Genomic DNA, 19600 nt, shown 5'->3' with positions numbered 1-19600 from the left:
GTGTCTAATATATATGTATGTATATAATAAATATGTATGTATACTTCAAATATAATTAAATTAGCAATAAATACTTTTTGATTTATTTCCATCCATTCTTTATCTACTCCCGCCTATTTTTCCCTTCCATTTTTTCCATTTTTCATATAATAAACATTTTGAATTCCTTTAGGTTCGCAGAACTCTCCGCTATTATACCAAAATTCATAATTGTATTAAATTTTTTTTTACATTTTTAAGCCTTAACTTTTAATTTTGTTACCTTTGATTTTGATTCTAAACCACAACATTTATGCACATCAAATGTAATTTGGGAGATTAGCCAATAAATACTTTTTTATCCAGCGCATCGTGGAAATGATAAATATATTAAATGCCTTTAAATGATTTCAATATAATTATTAAACGCATTTCGCTTGCTATTTTCCACAATTTTCCTTGCCATACCTTTGACTGTTTCTTGTATTATAATTCGCTAAATATTTTCAAATATTTCCGACAATTTTCCTCATCTCATCTTCATTTAAATATATTGTATATCGTTTTTGTATGGTTTTTTTTCTTTTGACACTTACTAGCTAGCACACAAAATATGTTTTTAGGTACATTTATATAATTTTTCATCTATTTTCATTTACGCAGACATTTAGTTAGTAGTTGTTTACCCATAGATAGAATTTCAAAGTCAAACGAAATGTAGATACGTCGAAAGGAGGGCCAAAGATTTGGATTGGGGGGGTTAACTGTGTAAATATGTTTTGCTCTCCTGTAAAAGAGTGTGTAGAGTGTATAAGTACATTTAAATATATTTAGTTGCTCAAAATGATCATGTGTTTGGTTTGAGGTATACGCGTAGTGATGAAGACACACACATACATAAATATACAAATATATATCATATGGTATATAGTAATATAAAGTCTTTATATATTTATGCTTTCTTACTTTTGGTGGTTAGGCGACTGTACATGAAATGTGTGTTCTCAAAATTTGTTTTGTTTTTTATCTCTTTTTACTTTTAAGCCGAAATCTTGAAATTTTGGATTCAAATTTCCGTTTTAAAGCCTAAACACAGATATATATATTTTTGTAATTTTTTCTTTTATTTTTTAACACCGAAACACTTTAATTTTGATTACTATATTTGAATATGTGTGACATTTTTTTCGAATGAAAATAATTTTGAATGTTTTGGGGTGTAATATTTTGTATTCTTAGGTTTTTGAATTTTTCAAAAGAAAAATGTAATTTGGGACTGATATTTCGAAAATTGTTTGCTTTTTACTCTGCGTTTGCGTTTCATTTGAATTATTATTTTGTGTGCTTTGTCTCGCTTTGCTTACTAATTTATTTAATTTGTAAATGTGAAGGCAGCTTTGTTTATTGATTTCCGTTTTGTATTTTCATCTTTTGAAATCATAAAAAATGTTGAATTTTTGTGGATAATTTTGTTTTGGTTTTTGATTGTTGTTTTTCGGTTTATATTTTTGAATTTTTGAATTTTGCTATTTCATTGTTTCATTTCTTTGTATTGTAGAGTCTTGTATTATTATTGCTTGTTTTGCTGGTTGTTGTTGTTATTGATCGGATATTGCTGTTGTTGTTGCTTGTTATTGTAGTTGCTGTTGTTGTTGTTTTTGTTATGGTCTCTTTGCTGTAGTTATTGTTGTTGTAGTTGCTGTTGTTGGCTATACTCATTGTGTCTATGTCGAGGACAACTGCCTGGTCATTTTCTTGGTTTTGGCCCTGTTTGAGCTGCGGCTCTAGAAATTTGCGTAAGAAAACTACAAGTATTATGGAACATAAGAGTATCTTATGGAATGTGCGAAAATCGCAGCTCGAGGGCCAGAAACCTGGCCAAAACAGAAGTCGATTAAGTTGTTGGCTTGTAAGTGCTATATATTTCTGCTATATATATTTTCCCATTGGACTGTTTCATTTGCTGTTCATTAAAAAATATGCTCAACACAAAAATGCGATTCGAAACGAAATGCAAAATGAAAATGGTTCTTGGTTTTTGCTCAGTATTCGTTTTTTTCATTTTTTGTTTTTTTTTTTGGTCTTAAGGTTTTAGATTTGTTTTGTTGTTAGCTTTTAAGAAAGTTTGTACAAGAGAATGCCTATTTGTCGATTGTCAAAACGAAACAAAAATATACATCGTACACTCCGGGGCACAAATGTATGTTTCTTTGCTTGCTATTTTTGTTTTTTTTTTGTTTGTTTGTTGTTGTTTATGATTTCCTGTGGTTTTGTTTTTCCCCTATGCAGTTGATTACACATTTAACTAAGAGCTAGCGCACATTTACCACGCACATCGGTCAGCTGGCTGGCATAAATTATTATATATGTATATATATATATAATTCTATATAGTGATTTGTATGGTACTATCAAAAAACGTGGCTTAATTTGGTGTTCCCCCTTCCCTCCGCCTAGAAGCTGTAGTAGTGGGCGGCCAGCGGTGGCCAGGCGAACGCTGGATTCGCGGCCATCGGCTGCTCCTATAACTGATCCGCCTGGTCCGCCTGGTCCACCTGCTCGGCCTTGATCTGGGCCAGCTTCTCGTGCAGTATGGATGTGGTGTGGTGTCCAGGACTGTGGTGTCCGGTGGCCGCCTCCGATTCGCACTTGATGTGACTGCTGCTGCTGCTGCCGCCATTGAGATCCATCATTTTGTGGTTTTGCTGGCCGCCACTTTCGCCGCTCTTCAAACTGCTAGCATCCGTTTCGGAGTCATCCCGCGACGTCATCCGGCTGCTCCTGCCGTTCCCATTGGTCTGGCCATTGCCGCCGCCGCCGCTCTTGTTCTTGTTGTGCGCCAAATCGCTGTTGTTGTTATTGATGTGGCTGGCCGAGTGCTCTTCATCGCTGCTGCCGCCGCTGTCGGCGCTCAGGCGCTCCCGCTTGATGTCCGCATAGTTGCCCATGGGACTGCCCGATCGCTTCACGCTCTCCCCGCTGGTGGCGGCGTAGTCATTGTTCCGATGGTTGGTGAACGGCAAGGGGGTCTTCTTCACCAGCAGCTGATCGAGCAGGGCGTGTCCATGGCCATGCCCGTGCCCATGCCCGTTGCCATTGCTGCCGTTGCTGCCATTACCCGCCGCACTGCCATTGCCCTCGCTCGCCAGCAGCGTCTTCCTGATGATGCCATCGTACACGTTCTCCACCATGTCCTGGGGACTCTTCATCAGGCCATGGTGATTGGAGGCCTGGGGATTCCGCATCGCCTCCGTGATGCGATTGAAGTCCAGGCCGTAGGCATTCGTGGCGTTCGTCTGGGGCCAGAACATGTTCGGCTGAAAGGACAACTGCTGTGGACCCGCCTCGAAGAGGGGCAGTTTCAGGCCGTTGGGCGTGGCAGCGGCCGCTGCTGCTGCTGCAGCCGCCGCCGCCGCAGCCGCCTGGTTGTTTTGGTTCTTGAGGGCATTGCTCAGCTTGGAGCCACCATGTGGTCCCGCCTTCAGTTTGTCCAGCTGCAGCTTGTTGGCTGGTCCGGTCAGGCCGACGAGATCGGGCTGCGGCTTGGGCTCCCGCTTGCGCGGTCGCATCAGGTGACGCTCCTTGACCTTGTACTCCAGCGTGGAATGCGGTACGCCGTAGTAGCTGCCCGCCCGATGAACCGACATTTCACCTCTCTGCACCGCCTTGACCGCCTCCACCAAACTGTCGCGGTCGTAGTTGCGATACTTGCCCCTCTTTGGTCGCGTACCCTTGCCCAATGCCTCCTGGGCGCTCAGCTGCTGCTGCTGTTGCTGGTGGGTCAGGTGGTGAGCCGAATGGTGCTGTTGGGACAGCAGATTGGGCGAGGCTCCGAACCGTGAGGTGTCCGTTCCGCCAATGATCTTGGCCACCGAAATGCTCGGCTTCTTGTATCCCAGCGAGGAGGAGCCGCCATTGTTGCTGCTGCAATCGCTGACATTCCCGTTCCTGAGACTCTCCTGACCACTCTGCTCGTTGATCTGCCGCTGGATATTGCTGGCCATCATCTTCTGTATGCTGGACGAGGATGAGGTCAGCAAACTGTTGCCGGCGGAGTAGCCACCTTGGGCCACGGCCGCGGCCAGCATGGGCGATGCGGAATGCGGGCTGCGATTGCTGCCGTTCCGATGGCTGTTGCTGCTGTGGTTGCTGTTGTTGCTGATGCTGAGGCTGTTGTTGTTGTTCAGCGTATGGTGGTGACCGCCAACCAGTCCGCTCGGCGACAGGCTGCTGCTGCTGGCCGGACCGCTGACCTTGAAGGACGGAATCTTCAGTATGGGATCCTCGCTGGCATCGTTCGGATCCAACGAGGAGTTCGTCTCCGGAGTCTCCGACTTGGGCAGGCGATGCCGGTAGGCGGCGACATGTTGCTGCTGCTGCTGATGGTGTTGCTGATGTTGCTGCTGTTGCAGCAGCAGCGAGGCATTGCCATTGCTGTTCTCCTGACTGGCGGACAGCAGATTCAGCAGTCCCTCGTTCATCATGCCACCAGTGTTGGCCACCAGCAGACCCTTGATCAAGTCGCCCACCGTTTGCGTTTCATCCAGCTTGGGCATTGCTCCGATGCCAGCTGCCAGCATCAGAGTGTGCAGCAGGACATTGGCATCCAGCGGAATGGATGGCGGAGCGCCCTGATTGGCACTGGCATTGCCGCAGGCCGGATGTCGCCCCATTTTCGGTGATCCACGATCCAGATCCTCGCCCAGATCGCTGCCATTGTGCTCGGACAGGTGGCTCAGTTTGCGCAGTTGTGCCCTTGCAAACTCTGCCGGATACGCCGGTGTCGACGCATTGCTGTCCACTTCCGCCTCAGCATCATCGTTGGAGTCCTCGAGCTCGTCGCCATCATGATCCTGCTCCTGGTCCTGGTGTTTCATCTTGAACAGCCGGTTGTCCAGAATGGAGCGCTGCTCATGGTGCTGGCTAGCTGACTTCCGAGCATCTAGCTTGTTGGCCACCACATCCTGCAGGGCCCGACTCAGATCCTCTTCACTGTACGCCCTTCTTCCCGATGACGTGGGCGTGGCACAGGCTCTGCAAGGGATAACGAAAATAAATTATGTTTTAAGTGTCAATCTAAAACTTTCTAAGTAGCGCAACCTTCTATATATACTTTTAATGATATATAATTAATATATACTATTATCTTTTATTATTGCTTATCTACCCACTGGTGATATTTCGTAATATCTGTTAAAGCTCATGATGATTGGTTTATTGCGAGTTCGTAAACGTCATATTCTGCTTTACAACCACTCAGGTGTTGTGATAAGATTGTATGTTTCTGTCAATTCGTTTCGGATTTCCTAAAATATACGATGAAGCCACATTCCTCCACATACAACCACCCAAACTCGCCCGCCAAAAAAGTCAGCAAGTCAATCAACTTTTTATCTCCCGGCAATTTTCGTCAGTGGGTTTCGGTCTTCGAGGGTAATATTTTTTGGCAGCACCATCAAAGAACTTGACAGCCACTTCCCATTTTGGCTTAGTAGAAAGCACTCCTTTTTTCGGCACCCACACACACACACACTCACATCCTTACTAACACAGGGACACGGGCACTCGAGAGGACTGACAATGAGTGCTTCTTAAATGTCTGCAGCAGGCGAGGAGGAAAAGACGACACTGGTGTCAAAGGCAAAGCCAAGGATGCTGTACAATCTTTTCTTCTTTTTTTTTTTATTCCCCCATTTCGGTGGCCATTCATTTCCTTTTTTTTTTGGGAAAAGACAAAAGATGACAAGTCGGCGGGGGAGTGGCGATCGGTGGGGGCAGGAGTTTGGGTCCAAATATGTTTTTGAAGTTCATTAGACGAATACCAAAAAACACAAAAAAATCACACGAAAGGAGACATTCTCCCGAAAAAGAAAAAAGCGTAAACATTTTTCACTTAATACCAACGCGAGCGTGAGTCCAAGCGCATTTCCTTCTGCTCCCACTAACTCATCAGGAAGAGGCAACTTTTGTTTTCCGACAGCAACAACAAGGGTGCACTGCACGAAAATTAGGGTTCATATGCTAGGAAACCTTTCTATACAATTGTATTATGTTTTTGAACTGCTACAACTATGTGTGTAGTAGAAACTTTTGGGATTTAGAATACCAAAAAAATATATTTACAAATAGTTTAAGCAAAAATCATATGCTGAAACTATATTTAATAATTAAATATTTTAACTATAGGATTGAAAATATTTAAAAAACTTGATGAGTTTTTTTTATTAATTTTTGTGATTATAATAAATTTTTTCTATGTTTGGGTCTTATGATAATGGAAAATAATATTTTAAAAATATATAAAAATAACTAAACACTTTAAACCAACCATATGATGTTCTAGGAATTAAAATTGATAAATTAAAAAAATAATTTGAAAAAGGCAAGTGTATATTTTGGCTCTTCTAAAATCCCTTGGCAAGCTGTAATTTTTGCGAGTGGCGAAGCTGCACGAAATATTTCTTTTCTTTATGCGCAACCAGAAACGAGACGAGCTCGAGACCCTTTCTTGCCTTCCCTCTTTTTTTTTTCGTGGGCGGCTGGGGACATTGCACCGGCAGGGCAGGGGGCGTGGCAGGGGGAGGAGGGGCCAAAAAGAGGGCGGTATGGGCGGTGGTGGAACGCACAGCTTCTTTGGTGCCCTTCGCTAAGGGCTGTGTGGCACAACAGGAGGCGGCCATGGCAAAAGTTGATGGCAAAGTCATAGCAACTTTTTTCACTTTTTTCCAACGGCAACCCAACCCCCCTCTCGGCCCTACGCCCATTTGTTTCGGAGTCCTTGCGCGTCTGGAAAATGTCTGAAAATTGTGCAGACAACACACAAAAAAAAAAAAAAAAATAGAACCAGAGAAGAAGAAAAATGCAGGCTAGAGAAGAACAAGAAAAGCGGCAGCAGGTGGCAGTGAATGTTAAACTGTATGATAGCTGATGGTTTTTTATTTTTGGTAAGGAGATGGCGGGGAATGGGGGCTGGTGGAAAGTGGGCGGGTCAGGGTTGGGTTAAAAGGGGGCGGCTGACCGTAAGTGGATTGGGCTGTGGGCGGTGGCATCATCATTAATGGCGACAGTTTTTCGCATTTTTGCTCATTTTGCATATACAAAATAATTTACCAAAAAAAAAAAAAAATAAAAAGAGAAGAGGAAAGGCGAAAAAATTTGCATAATTGCGCACAACCAAAAAAAAAAGGGGAAGGTGGGTTGGAGGACTTGGGCGTGGGGATTCCCCCACAAAAACGCAAAAAGGATGGCGCGCGCGAAAAATAAATGAAAAATGTCATTTCAATGTCGTTTGGATTTTTTCGTTGGTGTCGTTTACCTTTTGGCTGCACTTCAATTGCAATTTGCCAATGCAACAGCCGTCGCTGCCGCAGTCGACGTCGCAGTCAGCGTCGGACGTCGACGTTGCTGCTGCTGCAGTTGCAGCTGCAGCTGCATTTGTTGTACAACATGCATGCATTTGTTGCCGCCTTTGTTGTTCTTGCCTTGTGCTCTGCACACGCATGTGGAGAGCATTCATTTGCACCCGAAAAAAATGCAGCAAAAAAGCGGGGATCCCCAAACCCCATTTGCCATGCACTTTTTTGTTGCCTCTTTTCCGTTGGCGTTGCAATTTTTCTGACATTTTGTTTTAATTTGTGGCAGCGCCAGCAAAAGGGTTGATTTCTTTTTTTTTAAATTTCACCGGTGTGTGTGCGTGTGTGCCGCTCTTTTTTTTCGCATTTGTTGTTGCTGCAATTTTGACGCAACTGAAATGCGATTTTTTTCGCCGTTGTTGTTATGTGCATATTGCATTTTTGTCGGTTCATCCCACACCTTTTGTTGGTTTTCGGCCATACGTACATAAGTTAACATAAAAAGCAACCGCCCACTTAACACAACCCCCGCAAATGTTGGCTATAACTTTCGGTTTATTCGGCAAAGAGAGTCCTTTTTTGTCCGGCTTTAACAACCATTATATTTGGCTAGGTAATTGTGAAAACACGTTAATTGCGGTGTGATTCCAAGGCACTGGGTTCAAGTTGAAATTGAGGCGGAAAATAAAAGGCAGGTGTCGGTTTCAAATATAAATTATGTCAACTGAAATGTGCAATTTATATTCAGTTATATCAGAGCTATATCAAAGTTCTTCTACTTGACATTATATTTTATTTTTAATTTCAATAATAAATAAACAAAATTAATAAATGTAGCTGTAAATCCAAACATAATTGCATTTTTTTCTAAAAAGGGATGGCGCCAAAAACTATGCAACACTTTTTATTAAAGCTACATACATATAGCGAATTAAAGTTCGAATTGCTTCGAAGTCCAGTTATCTTAAGTATTTTTCGTAAGAATTTAAATTCAATATTCAGCCATATGTTATTTTTAATATATAGGATGCAAAAGTATATTGCAGATTGAATTTTTGGTGTTTTTTAGCCGTTTTTAATGTTTTTTAGTCTCTCGATTTGGTTGCGTGTTTGGTGGCCGCGAAAAATGTGCCAGGGACGTAGGTGAAAGGGGGGGGGGCGGGGTAGCATTTCGCTGGGGCAATGGAATGTGGGGTTAATGGTTAGTGGGCGGCGGCGGAAGAGAGAGACGGGGATGGTGGTAGGGGCGGGAAAGCAGGAAGCCGCTGCCGCTGGCTCCGACGGGCGCACAATGCCGTCAACTGTCCCCCGTTCCAAGCTGGCATTTTTTTGTGCACGAAACGAGTGTGTGTGTGTGTGTGTTGACAACGTCGAATGCAATTTTGTTAAAAATGCATTAAGTGCATGAGTGTGTGTGTGGGTATGAATGCAATTGCATGTTTGTTTTTGTTGCCAATGCAGTCCGCCCCATAGCGCCTACACTTGATGCGTGCGCAGCGAACCCACCACCCCCTCCTGCCAAGCCTACACCACCCACCCCACTCCCCAACACACACACACGTGTGCATACATCAACCCATACAAGAGCCGAGCCCCATACACACGCACACAAACACACACATTCATTGCAGTTGCATTTTTTCGGAAGATATGCACTCATTTTTTTCCGACGCTGATGTCGACGTCGACGTCGCTGCAGCTACACCACCCACCCCACTCCCCAACACACACACACGTGTGCATACATCAACCCATACAAGAGCCGAGCCCCATACACACGCACACAAACACACACATTCATTGCAGTTGCATTTTTTCGGAAGATATGCACTCATTTTTTTCCGACGCTGATGTCGACGTCGACGTCGCTGCAGCTGCATTTTTGTATGCACTTACTTCGTTTTTGCTTCTATCCCGCTCACTCACGCATATGACGGCAATCAGGCGGGTTAAAAAAAGGGGTTTAAAGGACCTTGTAATACCCTGTTTAGCCAAAACAAATACGTAACTATTAATCAACTGATTAAATTGGAATGTGCATACTTGTTAAAAAAATGGTAGGGATTCAGAATACCCTGTATCTACTACAATTATTAAGCTATGTATCTGTGTTCTACTTAAGTTTCTGTATTAGAAACAAAAGCTCTTGTTTCAATATAATATAACAATAATTAAATTAGTTTGACATGATCTTTAGACTTGTAAGGTCAAAGGCGTTTATATTTAATGGGTGTAAACCGATCGGGTATTCCCCATTTGCCGCACCATCCAACACTTATTGAAATGACAAAAATATGGCAAAAAATGGGTAAATGAGAGTGGCGATGGAAAAGAGCAAAATAAAATAATGAAACCGAGGGAGATCCATGAAAGCGTTAAAAAATTGCTGCCCTGCAACAATAACAATCGCAATGGCCAGTGCACGCATTAACCTTTTGTTGCTGTTGTTCTTGTTGTACCTTATATATTTCGCTCGTTTTTTTTGCACTTTTTATTGCTGTGTGCATTTTTTGGGGCCAAATGCAGCCGACTGCGCTGCCGGCGTCAACGTCGTCGTCGCCGTCACTCTTTGCCAGTTATTACGTTCGCAATCTCTCTCGGGTACTTTTTTTTCGGTGTTTCGGTGTGTGCGTGGGGAGAATTTTTCGTAAACGAAAAATAATGAATATATACCCAGCGACAAACCCCGCTAACCGCCCACTCCCCCCTCCTGCGACCCATCTATAAACCGCCGAAAGTGCATAGAAAAAAGTAGCAAAGAAGAAAGACCAAAAGTACGAAAAACACTGGCACTCATACACTGAGAGAAATATTCGAGAAAATGTTTGTTTAAATGTTTAGTTTCCTTGTGTTCGTTACTAGACATTTAACCACCTCAATATTTTATTGCCTGTTTACATATTTTTTTTGCAAAATTAAATGATTTTGATCTTAAATCTACAATGTTCACTTATTTTGACTACATTGAGATACTTTAGAATTATTTGGATTTGATAGATATTTCTGAACGTAACCTGCTTAATTGAGTAATTATTTTCTCGACTATGTATCTTTCCAGTGCTGACACACACACATTGAACACACACACACACACACACATAGAGAAAGTAAAACGCAGCTTGCAAAAAAAAAGCGATCGATATGATGCACTCATTTTTGTCTGCTGCGCTGGGCGACGTCGACGTCGCTGCCTCAGCTGCAGCTTCTGCTGCTTCGAGGAGCGACGCCGTCTCATCATCCTCGCCAGGAGCAGCCGGAAAAAAATCTGTAATAATAAACGCTTGACGAAAAAAGGAAAAACTCCAAAAATTGCAGCGTCAGTGGCTTTTGTGCTTCAAGTGGTTTGATGGTCTGAGTGGGCGGTTGGCTGGGGGTGGAGTGGATGCTTTCTGGGATGGTGGGGGTGACTTGGGTCTCGGTCATCTGCTTGGCCCCCATTGATGAACTGAACACTTTGTTCGATCGCTTTCTAATGGCCTCTACTACATAGCAAAATTAGGCAGAATCAATAAAGTCCTCAAATCACAAAAGAGCCTACCAAATATATGACTCTAAATATACGATTAATTCTAAAAATATAAACAAAAAATTATTGATAACTTTTTGGAAAAATCTCTTACGAATCGGAAGCTTTTCGCTTGGGTTTTCCCAACTTTTCTTCGTTTCCTTTCCTTGGTTACATCTGACTTGCCATGTTCCTATCGCTCCTGTTTTACACATCCTCTAACCCCCTTGAGTATTCATGGTTTTTTGTACATTTTTTGACACATCCTTCTTAGGGTTTTTGTGTGTTTTCTTTTTTTTCTGTTTTTTTTTTTTTTTGTGTGACAATTAAAATAGGTGTACGAGATGGTGCATGGCGACGATGGCGGCTGCTAACAAACACTTGGCCATGCTTTAGACAATAGACGAGGACTCGTGCTTTGCGGCTCAAGTGGCAGCCGCCATCGTTGCCACAGTCGCCGGTGCATCAGCAGGAGCAGCGAGGAGAATGAACCGAAGCAGCCCAAGCCGGGCCAAAACCATAACCAGAACCGCAAACAACGAAAAATGCCACCGAAAAAAGTAATGACAAAAATTGCTGGGAAGTGCTGCGAAATTATGCACACGCTCTGTCGTCTGAAGTGCACACCAACACCTATACACCTAAGCTCAAAGTAATAATAAAAGGTGCTGCTCAACATTTTAGAGTAATTAAAAATATGGCAGGTAGCAAAAAAAATGAAAAAAAAAAACGAAAAAGCGAATTGAAAAAAAAGATTGCGGAGCCGCTGAAGGAGTTAAGATGCAGCCACACAAAACGGAATACATAAATCCAGCATTCTTCTTTCTCCCAACGCATATAATCTTACTCTTTTTATTTATTTTTTTTCATTTTTGGAGATTTCATGCAAATTTATGCAGCCCACCTGCCTTACGCTGGTAATTAAGCGTGGCTGCAACGGGGCGTATGTGTAATTTTCGGCATCGTTTCATAAACCACACTCACTCACACACACGCATGGGCAGTGGTATAATTGCACAATTTTTTGTACATAGGCTCACAACAATAAAGCTTCAGCTGCCACAGCATCGCCATTTGCGCCTGTGTGTGTGAGTGGGTGTGTGGGTGTGTGAGTGGGGCTGCCCCGTTAAGTATGCTATAGTAAGTGCAGTGTCAGAGGCGGCAGGGCAGCGCCCAAAGTGCAATTATCTCATGTATTGTCTGGCACACGATTCGGTGTTTTTTCCGGTTTTTTTCGGTGAACATTATACCCTACGATGATTTTGAGGTAATTTCATTTTTTTGATTCATTTTGCTTAGCAAAAGATGAGGTTGAGAAAAATAAGAATAATTAGGCTTTGAAAAATGCTCCTTCCCAACAAATAAATTATATTAACTTTGAAATTATATGATACATATCCAAAAACTAGCCTGTGAAAAAGAGTATTGCACATTCGATTACCGCCCCACAAATTGCATAATTTCCACCTTTTTTCTCTTTTGGGTATTACATGAAATTCCTTTTTTTGTATTTACTGTTCTGGGGGTTTTTTAATTTTTTTTTTGCGTTTGCGCAGATTGCCAGATTTATATTGAATACATGCTTATACATAGGTATTTATGTGCTGCCACTCCCCCGCCCGCAAAAAAAACCAAAACGGATGGGGTAACCCCAATTCGGCACTCACCTGACGGACTTCACATCGCCGCTAATCGATGAGTTCGGCGATGGTTTGCTGCTAAGATCGAGCGGTGCATCCGCACTGGGACTGGGTGTATCTTTGAGTGCGGGACTGATTGCGGCTGCAGATACTTCTGAGGTAGTTGGCGTTACCGCACTAGCGATCTGTTGCTGTTGCTGCTGCTGCTGCTGGTGCTGTTGGCTGGCCAGCGAGTTGATCAGATTGAAGTCGGCCAGCAGTGAGAATTGCGCCAGCTGGGCGGCCATCGAGTCCATCGATGTCATTTTGGCTGCCCGCTGGGTCAGCAGCTTGTAGAGTTCGAGGGAGTTGGCGGGTGTGGCCGCTGCTGGTGTTGCTCTTGCACTTGCAGCAGCAATGTGGCGTGCCCTGTTGCCACTGCTATTGTTGTTGCTGCCGCTGCTGCCGCTGATGTGGTGGGGCAGTGATGCGCTCGAGTTGCTGTCACTGTCGTGCTGCGTGGACAAAGTTGAGGGTTAATAAAAGTTCACTTGCACTTGGAGAAAATATCATTTAAAAATTTCACTCTAATGGCTTGATTTTCTTAAATCAATATTATTTTATTAAGATCACAAGTATTTTAAAAATTCATATAAAAATATTGAGCATCGCAATACTCTGCATTTTTTAAATGAATTATTATATTTTTTTTGATTTTCCATTGCATTTTTTTATTGTGCTACATGCTTGAGGGATTTGAGTTGATAGCTGACCCACCTGATGAATGTGACTATTACTAGTGCTACTACTAGTGGCAGTTGCTGCTGACTCGGCCACCAACTTGCCCTGGGCGTTAACCGTTAGCAGGCGACCGTTAACACAGAAGTTGCACTTGGCCGACGGTCTCCAATCGATGGGTTCTGGCGGTGGTGATGGTGTACTGGTGGCTCCCGGTGTTGGTGTACGTGATGAATCGTGTGATGTTTGGTTGTTTTCTGCCGATAGAAATCAGAGTTTAGTAATCTTCGGAGAATTGGATTGGTCTTTTACCCACCAGAATCTTCTTCCAGTAGCTGGCTGCCGTTGTGGTGCTGCTCCAGACGGTGGTTCTCTGTCTTACAGTGGTTGGGATTGCTCTGGCTGATCTCCTTGCTGCTGTGGTTGTATTGCGATGGCTCGTCCTCGGAACCGGCTATTGCTATGGGCTGTTGCTCCTCGATATTCAAGTGGCTGCACGTCAGTTTGTCTTGATAATGTTTCCATTGCCTGCGACCCATACATTCTTCAGCAACGCGTTCTAGGGCTAAAATGGAGATGATATGAAGGTTAATATAGAGAACTGATCACAAGATCTTAAAATATAGCAAAGAAACATATTAAAGGCTAAGCTCCACTACATTAATTATTCAAAAAAAGTTTCTGGGCAGTTCAAGAATGCTACGCCAGTTGCATGGCTTAATAAACTATAATTTGCCTAGTGGTGGCAATTAATAAACCACTTTTTTTCTTCTTCAGTTGACCCAAACCCTATTTCCGTATCGCTCCTGGGAATTTTAGCAGACAGAAATTACTTAATTGAAATGCAATGCCACTAAGTATAGGAGAAAAATGCATGCAAGAAAAAAAATACTGAAACGAAAAAGAAATGGAAAATTGTGACGGTTGCACTATACTTAAAGGGGGCACACGCTGCGTATGCGTAATTATTGAATACGAAATGTGTGCGAGTGGAAAATTGATAGATTTGTATGTTTGCATTGTGGCTGAATTTCCCGGACTTTCCAACCGTCTTGGCCAGCCAGAGAACTCTAATTGCCGCACAAAAGTTATGCAATTTAATGCAAAATGCATTTGGCCACGGGAGTGCGAGAATATGTGGTTTTGGAGCCTAACCCCGCCACTTGAAGGGGCAGGCATGCGTGGCTCAAAAGCAAAACTTTTGCGCATATGGCAAAAGGCTACGCGTCAACTCACACGAAATGCGAATTAAAGGAGGGCCGGCCGAAGAAAAATTATTTATACAAACCAAAATATTAAATATACATATGAATGGGGGCTATCACCGGCATTTTGTAACATTTTTAGTGCCAAAAAGTGTAGTTAAATAGCCTAGGCTAGCATTCCCTGCAACCCAGGAAGTTGGAAAGAAGGTGCGTGCAGAAATTCTAGCACCACCATGTCCTTGTCGCTGTCCCCATCGTCCTGGTTGCGCACAAGTGCGTGTGTTCGGTGCGTGCGTTTGGGGAATGGCAACTTGGGGCTGAAGTGGAGCAGCAGCAGCAGCAGGAGGAGCAGGATTGGATTGGGTATGGGGATTGAGGAAACATCCCCAACTGCTGCTGCTGCTCATTCCGGCGCAAAAGTGGAGCGGCATGTTCAAACTTTTCGCAGTGTAAAAATTGCATTGCTTTCCTTTCCAGCTGCAGCGGCAACTGCAGTTTTTAAAGCGCTCAAATAAACAGGGTCGTCGTCGCCATCGTCGTCGTTGTTTTAGCGCTTCGGGGGTTGCGACGTCGACGTTGCGCCACCGCCACCGCTGCCAATCCCGCCTTTTCCCGCTTTTCCTCGACTTTCCACCTGCCGCACGCACCGAAAAAAGGCGAAAAAACGAGGTGAATGCACGCACGGGACGTACAAAACTCAAACTTTAAAATGCAACCAGTCCACAGACACACGCCTGCATTTTGTCGTTAAAAAATGCAGAGTGCACGAAAAGGGATCTGCACGATAACCAAATGCTCTGCAGTTAAACGAGACCTTAATGGATTTAAGATTGCTTAAAAAATTGGTTTTAATTCTGATTTATCAGATTAATTTAAAGATTAATAACATTATTTAGAAAAAGCGTTTGGTTTTCCCAACTAATTCCGATACCTTCGGCACAAAACCACGTCCCACCAATCAATAGATTTGCACCAATTAGTTGTGGCTTATCCACTCCCACCTCGTTCAATTTCTGTAATTCCCATTCATTACAAACCGAGCTACAAATTGCAGGCGGCCAGCTGCGGACGCAGGGTGCGTGTGTTTTTTAGCGAAGGAAAGTCTACGCACAGGCAAAATGCCAGGGGGTTCCTCAGCTGGTGCCTCTTCTTCTTCTTCTTGTACAGGCTCTGCCAGATGCACACACATACGGACATTCGGTGCACGCACGCAATGCACTCACGCACACAGTCAGTGTCTGGCGTGTTTTGTCTCTGGCTGCACGAGTGTGCGTTTGTTTTGTGCATGTGGTCGGGGCGACACACATTGCGTATGAAGATGACGACGTCGACGGCCGCAAGGCGGGATTTCAATGCTGTTTTGGGTTTGGGTTCGGGTTATGTTTCAGTTTCTGGCTACGCTTCTGCATTTGCTAGTGCTTCTGGTTATGGGCAGGGGCTTCTGTTGAGTTCTGGGTTCTGGTGGTGCTAGCGCCATCATTGCTGTCTGCCCGCGTTCACATTATGCCAAGCAAGCGGCGCCCGAATGTATGCTAAATAGAATTCTAGAATTCGCTAGGCGCGAACTTACAGTGACACCTCGAGAATGCAGAAGTCCAAAGCCTCAAAACTATCTATATATAGTTCTTATAGGAAGGATACCCAAAAATTGGATAACTTTAAATTGTGGTTCTAAGGAACTGCATACTTTTACGAAAGTGTAGAATAATAAAAAACGATGATATAACCTCCTTTTCAGCTCTTAATTGCCAGCGATCACTGTACATAAAAATTGAAGAAAAGTGGGTTTGTGTCGTTGGTTTAGACGCTGTCGATGGATGGGTGGTCTGACCTATGACTGAGTGCATGTGTGTGAGTGTGTTTGAATAGGTGTTTAGACAGTGTGTGTGCGAGAGAGTTTGCCATTCAAGGCAACGCAACGTGACACGCTTGGTGGCGAGGTGGATGGGTAGGTGGGGGGATCGGCGGATCGGGCTTGGAGCTGCAGTTCACCTTTCGCCTGCCCATCCTGTCAGTTGGGCTGTCGTCCTGTCTGTCTGTTTGTTTGCTCTAGGGTCGTCGCTGCGGTGCGGTGGCCTAAAAGCTACAACAATCGACTGACAAACAAAAACGAAAGTGCGTTTAATCAAAGTTAGCTATTAAAGCCAAATTGCTAAACTAATTGTGACCGGCCGCAGCGGGGCGTATGATTTATTTGCATTTTGTGTGGCATTTTTTTTTTTGTTGCCCTGTTGTCGTTTGGTACCTTAAACCCACACTAACCGAAAAAATTGAAGCAATTAAACACGGAAACTCATTTACACACACATACGCTTAACGAAATGCAAATGGCATGCGCCATGAGAGAGACAACGCATGAAAAGTGGCAAAAGAAATGGGCAAAACGGCAACAGCAACAACTGCAACTGCAACAACAGCGACGAAAAAAAAGAAACGAAAAAATGCAATTATCGATTAATGTACCACATTATATGGCCCATGTACAAGTATGTATGTATGGTGAGGCCTGCAAGTAGATAAGCCCTTATGTACACATGGTACTTATGTACAGGCATCCATAGGTATGCTCGGCCAGAAGTCATTAAAAAAATGTTTTTTTTTTATCATTTCAGCCTCGACGGGCTGGCTCATTGAGTTTTATTCAATTCTCATCCTTAAATTTTATTTTCGGTTGGCCACCGGGGGGCTGTCAAGTCGTTTACATAAGCAAATTACAGTAATGACAGTACATAATGTAATGTCTCATTGTTGGAGTTGTCATTTGCATTAAAAGATGTATATAAATATGTATCCATAGATTTATATGTAGTCTTTTTTCGAGCCATGTGCTGCATTACCCCTGCCAAGAACATTGCACACAAGACAGAAAACAACGGCAATTTGACATTTTCCCGCAGTTCGCCTCGTTTCAGTTTTCAGCTTTTTGGCGTAATGCGTGCCGTAATCAAATGTCAAAAGTTACCGCCAGCCTTGGGGGCGCATACGTAATATTACGTATACGCAGTGCAATTTTCGCCCCATAAATTCTGCATTAGTTGAGCCGCACAAAGGTGTTGGGCACATGGCGCAGTTCACAGATAATTAGATTCTAACCGCACGTGGATAAAGTTTGATTGGCCTATAAAATAAAATCCTTGGAGTTATTACTTCTATTACAAAGTCTATAATTATATTTAGTTAAAGCCGCTTGGAGTTGCGAGCAAAGTATCTACTAAAAATCCTTTTATTTATGACCTCATTTGTTTTATGCTTGCATAAATTATTATCTATCGGAATTTACGAACTCTTGAAGTTTACTTAACATACGTTTAAATTGAAATGAGCCAGGTGTTTGTAACTGGAATGAAATTGTAATTAAAAATCAATGCAAATATGCTCTTAACTTAAATTCATTGGCTAGTATCGCATTTCAATGAAAATAACATCCACATCCATTGATATAATAAAATGTAAAATGGGGTTAAAGCTCCATTGCATTCAAACCTTCGGAGGTATGACTTTCATGCTTTTTAAACACACCCAAAAAATTTTAACCAGAAGTGCACCGAAAATTCTTTAATTAGAAATTCAACATACATATTGTGGTTATTTCTGCTACCGCGACACGCCATCGTATTTTGCATAACATTTTGAGTAATGTCTAATGTCAACGTACTCCCATCCATGTTCCGGGGTGGGACCAACTGGTTTTCCTCGTCCGAAAGGCGGGGGAGGAAAAGAAAAGCCAGCTTGCCAGCCGGCCGGCGTCACATGTCCTGCCGCAACAACAAATTGGTTGAAGCGGAGCGGCAAGGACAAAAGGGAAAAGCCAAAAGTGCAGCTAAGAAATGAGTTTGGCTAAATCACAAAAAAGTGGCAGCGGCAATGCGTGGAAAAATAAGGGGAAAAAGCGTGACTGGCACTGAGAAAATAAGTTTATCTTTGATGTTATTTATAAAATATTTTATTTAAATTTTGAATTTATGGTTTTACAATTGAATGGCTCCTAAACATTTTCAAAAGTGTTATCAATTTAGTATATAAATGAGTATTAAATTGTTTTTTCCAGGTGCATATTTTTAGGTTCCGTTTTTTGAGGCTCTCCGTTGGAAAGGACATGCGACGTCCTGCGTGCCTTGGGCCAAAAATTGTGGCCAACTTGTATGGCTAAAAAGGGGTTAAGAAAGGGGCAGTGGCAGCGCTGAAATGTAAATGAATTGCACTAAATGCAAGGACATACGCAGCACACACACACGAATACAGGGTTTTAGATGAGTAGGACAATTCTAAGCAGGCAGCGTTGACAGGACCTCCCCTTCCTTCCCCTCCATTCCCCTTCCACCCACCTCGCCACACCCACCCATCCCATCCATTTGAGCCATTAGCAACCCTTGCACAAACTAAAAACGCAACCTACCCCAAAAAATGAAAAGAAACTCGGCAAACTTGTCGCATATGGCAATTTACATACTGACAACATCAATACACATATGCACACGGTGGTGTGTGTGTGTGCGTGTGTGCATCTGTGTGTACTTTAGGCTTTTTGTGTGTCACTTTGGCATAGAAATTTAGTCGCTGTCGTCGGTTTTTCAGCTTCGTTGTGGGGCAAAATGGGCGAAAATTAGAGAGGCAGAAGCAAAATAAATTCGATTGCCTCATTCGGCTTGGCTCGTCTCGATTCGGCTCATCTTGTTGTTGTATGGCTTTTTCGGCGTGGGTGCATCAACACCCGCACACCCCTTAACCCCAACCGACCAGCACATTAACCCCCCACCCGCAAACGCCCCCACATGTTCGTGCTAGCGTTGTCTCGCTCTAATGCGCTTTCGTATGCACTTTTCGGCCTGCATGCAATTTGATTGGCCGCAACATTTTTCGGCCAACAGGCAAACACAAAAAAACGGGACGAGAAAAAAGAATGAAACCTAAAAACTCGGAAAACTCGGGAAACACGAAATTTTGTTCGTTTCGATTGCATTTGATTGCATGTTTGTTTAGGCTGCAGTTTGCTGCTATTCGACTGCAATTGGCCGAGAAGGCCAAGAAGGAAATTGGGCTGGCCGAAAAGAAAAGTTGCCATAATTGATGTGCTAAGTGCTGCAACATTGCAAATTGCTAATTGCAGGTGTCGAATTGCCGATTGAAGGGTTATTTCAAGAGGTCATGGGTGCAAAATGGAGGGTATAATTTTTTTCGGTTTGATTGCTGTTCTCATATCCA

At 43.3% G+C, this 19600-nt stretch overlaps 1 protein-coding gene across 1 annotated transcript in view; it reads right to left on the bottom strand.

Annotated features, from left to right (window-relative positions):
* Positions 1–2184: 2184 nt before the first annotated feature.
* The window catches only part of LOC6729034, a 57042-nt gene continuing 39626 nt past the window's right edge, over positions 2185–19600 (bottom strand). Inside the window, exons 3-6 of the mRNA XM_016177236.3 lie at positions 13510–13758; positions 13233–13450; positions 12504–12970; positions 2185–5013 (exon numbers count right to left, since the gene is read on the bottom strand). Of these exons, the coding sequence (XP_016035692.2) occupies positions 2502–5013; positions 12504–12970; positions 13233–13450; positions 13510–13758 (3446 nt within the window). The 3' untranslated portion in view covers positions 2185–2501. The remainder of the gene's footprint in view (positions 5014–12503; positions 12971–13232; positions 13451–13509; positions 13759–19600) is intronic.

This window comes from Drosophila simulans, chromosome 3R (assembly GCF_016746395.2).
Source record: "Drosophila simulans strain w501 chromosome 3R, Prin_Dsim_3.1, whole genome shotgun sequence".
NCBI lineage: Eukaryota > Metazoa > Arthropoda > Insecta > Diptera > Drosophilidae > Drosophila > Drosophila simulans.
The sequence above is the reverse complement of the archived record's forward strand: the minus strand, read 5'-3'. Positions and strand labels throughout refer to the sequence as shown.